The 5679-nt window shown below is 55.2% G+C and overlaps 1 protein-coding gene across 1 annotated transcript in view; it reads right to left on the bottom strand.

Annotated features, from left to right (window-relative positions):
• The window catches only part of VOLCADRAFT_86237 (uncharacterized protein), a gene marked incomplete at both ends in the record, with an annotated part of 12971 nt that overhangs the window by 5168 nt on the left and 2124 nt on the right, over positions 1 to 5679 (bottom strand). Inside the window, 8 exons of the mRNA XM_002946159.1 lie at positions 472 to 510; positions 576 to 763; positions 1117 to 1217; positions 1736 to 1836; positions 2318 to 2690; positions 3551 to 3690; positions 4430 to 4558; positions 5185 to 5291. Of these exons, the coding sequence (XP_002946205.1) occupies positions 472 to 510; positions 576 to 763; positions 1117 to 1217; positions 1736 to 1836; positions 2318 to 2690; positions 3551 to 3690; positions 4430 to 4558; positions 5185 to 5291 (1178 nt within the window). The remainder of the gene's footprint in view (positions 1 to 471; positions 511 to 575; positions 764 to 1116; positions 1218 to 1735; positions 1837 to 2317; positions 2691 to 3550; positions 3691 to 4429; positions 4559 to 5184; positions 5292 to 5679) is intronic.

Genomic DNA, 5679 nt, shown 5'->3' on the forward strand with positions numbered 1-5679 from the left:
GCCGAATGCGGACGAGCCGGCTTGAGAGCCTCCACCGCCAACGCCGCCGCCGCAGCTTCCGCCGCCGCAGCTTCCACCACCGCCGCCGCCGCCGCCGATGGAGGTGGCGGCGGCGACAAGCTGTTGCGCCTCGCATGCGGCTGCCGGCACGAATCGGAGGATGCGGGTGGCGGTCTTGTGCAGGTGGACGTCTGTGAGGATGGCGTGCACCTGCACCCGACACGCCGGTAGCCGGTAAGGTGGCGGGGGGAGGGGTGGAGGTAGGGAGGGGGGGAAAGACGAACCACGTGAACGAGTGAAAGGTCCCCCCCAGGAGGGGGGAAACAGAGGGAGGGAGGTGCTTGGGAGGCGTGGTAAGTGGGGAGGGAAAGAGGGGAGACTTTCCTCAAGATGTGAGATGGATTCTCAGGAAATTCTCTCCCAATCCATTCGAGTTCTGAGAGGGCAAGTGGAACCATCTTTCTCCTTCACCTCCTCCTCCTCCACCTCCTTCACCTCCTCCATCACCTCCTAGAGAGGAGAAAAGGATATATATCACTCCCCGAAGCACTTAACGTGTCGTACGCTTGCCGTACCGTAACAATGGAGGGATGCGACAAGGACTTGTTGACGGCCAGCTCCCAGGCTGTCTTGAGCGACCTGGTGCCTGAGGTGTCCTTGATGATCTTCACCGCCACAACGATATTCCGCCAACGACCCACATAAACAGATCCAAAGGCGCCTTCACCCGCCTTGGACAGAATCCGAATTTCGTGGATGGAACCTAATTAGGATACATACATACATACATACATACACACACACAGAGGCACGCAGACACACGCGCAACGCAGTGAGAAGGGCGTAGCAAGGTTTTGGGTTGTAAGGAATTTTAAAACTTTAGGTTGGCGGTTGGGACTGCGGTTGCAGAAACGGTTGCAGAAACGGTCTTCAGCGTCTTCGAAACTGACGTGTGGCTCTGGTTTGATGCTGCTCTGCCCTCTCGTGCCTCCCTTACCCCCTACTTCACATAACCCCCAGGTCGCTGCACAGCCGTGTGTTGCCGAGTATTACAACCCACCTGCACAGACGCTCCAAAGCACCCAACCCCCCCCCCGGAGCAGCTGCCGTACGCACCTGCGACCCGGTCCTCGTCCGCCGCGGGGGCCCTCTGTGCGATGGTGCTCTTGTACAGCCTCATCAGCGCGCTGGTGGAGGGGGAGTGACGCAACACGTACCTGAGTGTAAGGGGGCGGGGGAGGGAAGGGGGTTATATGGTGCCAAGGGAGCAGAAGGGGAAACACACAACTGATGACATGTGCCAAAGTTGCAAGATGCTAGGGAAGGGGAGGGAAGGGGAGGGAAGGGGAGGGAAGGGGAGGGAAGGGGAGGGAAGGGGAGGGAAGGGGAGGGGAGGGGAGGGAAGGGGAGGGAAGGGGAGGGAAGGGGAGGGAAGGGGAGGGAAGGGGAGGGAAGGAGAGGGGAGGGGAGGGAAGGCTCCTCTTGACTCGGTGTGTGTGTAAAGGGGTTTGGAAGGCGATAGGGGTGGTGGTAGGCGAGTGGTGGAGAGGGGCCCTCAAGGTATCTGTGCCTCTGGGCCCTAGGGGCCCTAGTTCGGCTCTGGGGAGGCCGCTACTACACCCCCACGCTCATCCCCGCCCGCTCAACCCCTTTCCAGGCAGCAGCAGCAGCAACAGCAGTAGCAGCAGCTCAGCAGGGCAGCAGCAACAGGAGCAGTAAAAGCAGCAGCCCCCACCTGACGGGTACTTCCCCCGCATTGGCAGCGGCAGGGCCCCCCCCCTTGCCGTCCAAGTCCACCACCACGCCCTCGTGGTCGGTGGAGCCACCACCGGGTAGCTGCAGTACATAAATACATACATACGTACATATTGGCGCGGGGGTTGGTCGGGAGGTAGAGAAAAGGTCGGGTAAGGTTAGGGTATCGGGGCGGGAGAGGGGGTCCACTGAGCGGGGAGGGGCGGGGGGAAAATGAGAGACACAACACGACGAGGTTCGGGTTACACCAAATGGCACAACGCCTTCAGTGTAGGCACTTGCGTACGGCAATGTACAGCACCTGTTCTGCACTTGTATTTGTTTCTTTATCTCTCCACCCACTCCATCTCTCCACCCCAATCCTGTTTATCAACCTTGCACTTCTTTACCCTTCCCCCTTCTTTTTTACATGTCTTATTATTATTTATTATTATCATTACGTTATTATCATTCATGCATAAATAAGTGATCATTAAATTTCATTACTACCGCGATTTTATTAATATTGCTAATGGGGTACTAGTATACTATTGGTATACTATTACTCTTACAACTGCCCCACCATGTCCTCGCCATGCCCAGGCCCCGTCCCCGGCCTGAAGGCTCTACCCCGCGACATAGTGGAACTCTGGCGACTGCTGCTCAGATGCGTAAAGGAGCTATGGCCGTACTGGCTGTTGCCGCCGCCGCCGCCGCCACCGCAACCGCCAGGCGGAGGCGGCGCCGTCGTCGCCGCCGTGTCCTTATTGCTGTACAACGAATCGCCGCCACCCCCGCCGCCGCCGTTGCTGCCCACGATGACGACGGGGGCGCCGCTCCCACCGGCACCGGCAGCGGCCGCCAGCAGCTGATGTACGGCGGTGGCGCGACTGACGGCGTGTATGATCGGTGAGGCGCGCGTGGATGCCGTACGCATGAGCACCTCTGAATTGACTCTGCACGGGGGCGCCCCCGACGGGGGAAAGGAAAAGGTCGAGACTTGGCAGCGGGGGGGGAAGACCATGAACCACGTGGACGAGTGAAGCTGATGCCAAGGAGGATATAGACTGAGATACGCCAGTAGAACCCAAAGCAAGGACAGCGGGGGCGGGGGCGGTAGATGGTGTGTTCGTGCGTGCGTGCATGTCCCAGCTCCTGGACCGGACCTCGTCGTTTGCGTGCGCTGGTCCCAACGGCGGGGCGGCAGATTTGGGTGGTGTAGATGTTGGTGTACGTGTTGGCAGGATGCATGTAAAAGTCGCTTACAAGCGCATATGGTGCAAGGGCACAGGCTCAACTTCAAGCCTTGTGTTTTCATGATGACTCCAAGAAGCGTCCCCCTGCACAAGCCACTCATGTACGACGTCGTACAGGTGGAAAGATATCTTCTTTCATCTCTTGGCTCATTGGCATCCAAGGTGGCTGCCTGCCTGCCCAGCTCAGTTTGCAGAACGACAGGACCGCCCGCGTGTTTCGTCGTCTTTCCTTTTCACCTCCAGAGCCACATTTTAAGGCGTCTCTCCAGCATTAATACCATATATATACATATATACATATATATACATATATACATACATATATACATATATATACATATATACATATATACATACATATATACATACATACATATATACATACATACATATATACATATATACATACATATATATACATATATATACATATATATGCGTACCCGGGCTCCGTCTACACATACACATCCCTTCTCCCCCATCCGTAAATACGTCGACAGGACATTGACTCTTTAGGTTCCCTCAGGTGATCGAGCATCCGTACACATCCGTACACCTACCTGCACGACGATAGCCACAGCACCGCCCCGAGCTTCTTCCCCTCCTGCATCAGGGGAGCTGCCAAAACCCAACACGGCGTCATCACCACAGCGTTGTCGAAAAAGATGTCCTTCCAAGGCTCGCCGTACAGTTTCAGGGCCTGTCGTACACGGGTCGACGCGCGAAAAACACGAGGAGGTTCACCCCCCACCACGCGGCGGGATTCCCAAGGATAGGGCGGCGGTTGGCACAGTGGTGTGAGTGCTTGCATGGGTAGATCGCGCGGGCATGGGTAGAGCATGCGAACGGTGGAGCGGAGGGGTTGCTGGGCATCTGAGTTGGTGTATGTAGCTGGCTATGGGATTCGAACAGGTGACGGCGCCTTGGCTTCATAAGGGAGAACGGTTAGGACAGATATATAACGCCCCTCCGATGATGGAGAGTGCTTCGGCGGTCGCTCCTTCCCGTTGAGGTATACGGTTAGGTGGCCCCCCTGGCCAGTGTCAAGCGTCAGGATCGATCTGTCTGTAACATATATATATATATATATATATATATATATATATACATATACATATATATATATACATATATACATACATATATATATACATATATACATATATATACATACATATATATGTATATATATGTATATATATACATATATATACACACACACGCACATTCCTAGTTTTCCGTAACACTTCGCAGTGGCTTACTCGCTGCGCTTTTCGGTGCAGCCGTTGCTGAATGTGTACATCTCCATTTCGTCTTCTTCGCCGCTTCCGTCCCCCGGCTCAGTTCGTCACGACATTAGAAAATACTCACACACACGCACACCCCCTCACACGCACACACCCTCACACGCACCCACCCGCTCTCTGCGTGCCGCTCACCTGCATCACATCTGCCACGAACAGCAGCCTCTGCCGCCCGGACAGACACCTCTTGGTGAGCGTGTTCTCCAGCAGCATGTGCACACCCACCAGACCGTCCTCCAGCAGAAGCGCGTTGGGGCAACTCCGCTGCGCAAGCGCGCGCACGAGAACACATACATACATACACATACATACGTACATACATAGGTACATAATCATTCGTACCTACATACGAACAAAAAAATAATCATTTGTTTATTTGAAAGCACACCATGCGCGTCCCTTTGTAACGAACCCGCCGCCAGTGTTGATACAACATTTTTACCCCCTGGGTTAAATTGGTAATGATCACGTAGTTACTGGATACGAGGATAATACGATAACCTTTGGCATTTAGAATATTGAATTACTTCTTGTCAAGGACAAGCGTCTGAGCAAGCTTTCATCAACTTTGACTCTACGCCTTATATGTGCATGGGTTGGGGCTGGCGGGGTGGGGGTGAATTGGGAGAGGGGGGGGTTGAGGTTCCGTTCGCTGAGTTAGCAGGAGTCCAAGTGAAGCGAAGGAAACCCATGCGCCTTCCACGAACTTCTCTCCAGGTGGATGGCGACCTCCACGCAATCCCTCCGCCATCTCTATCGCTCTCCTCTCCCCCCCACACGCAAGAAATATAAAAACACACGCAGGCACGCAGGCACGCGCATGCACGCAGACCCCCAAACATGACCATTTCCCCCCTCCCGTTCCCTCAAAACCCCTTCCCCCAGCACACCAGAGCCGAGCTGGATACCCCCGAGCGCATGGAGGTGCGCTCTTCGTTGGTAAGCACTGCCGTACTGCCGTGCGGGGCCTTGAAGTAGACCGTCGCCGTATCGCCATCTGCAACCCCCGGGCGGCCGGACGGAGAGGGCAGAGGTTCCGGAGCCATGAGCAGCCGCGCGGGCGGAGGGAACGGGTCAAAGCACGTAAAAGCCCAAGTAACAAATACCAACGCCCAAAATAACAGGATGCGAAGAGGGAAATCATTTGCGAGGAAGTGGGAAGTGAACTGCCATGGTGCTCAATGCAGGGAAGGGAAAGGGGCAGAGTAATGTGGGAGAGTGGATTACTAACTTCGCCTTCCCCTCGCCCTGCGTCTACTCCAACTACTCCACCTACTCTACCTACTCCACCTACTCTACCTACTCCACCTACGCCACCTATCCCCCATCTCCCACCACCACAAAACACCTTTCCCCCCACAGACAGTTACCCTCAGCCCCAAAGG

Source organism: Volvox carteri, assembly GCF_000143455.1.
Source record: "Volvox carteri f. nagariensis unplaced genomic scaffold VOLCAscaffold_1, whole genome shotgun sequence".
Classification (NCBI taxonomy): Eukaryota; Viridiplantae; Chlorophyta; class Chlorophyceae; order Chlamydomonadales; family Volvocaceae; genus Volvox; species Volvox carteri.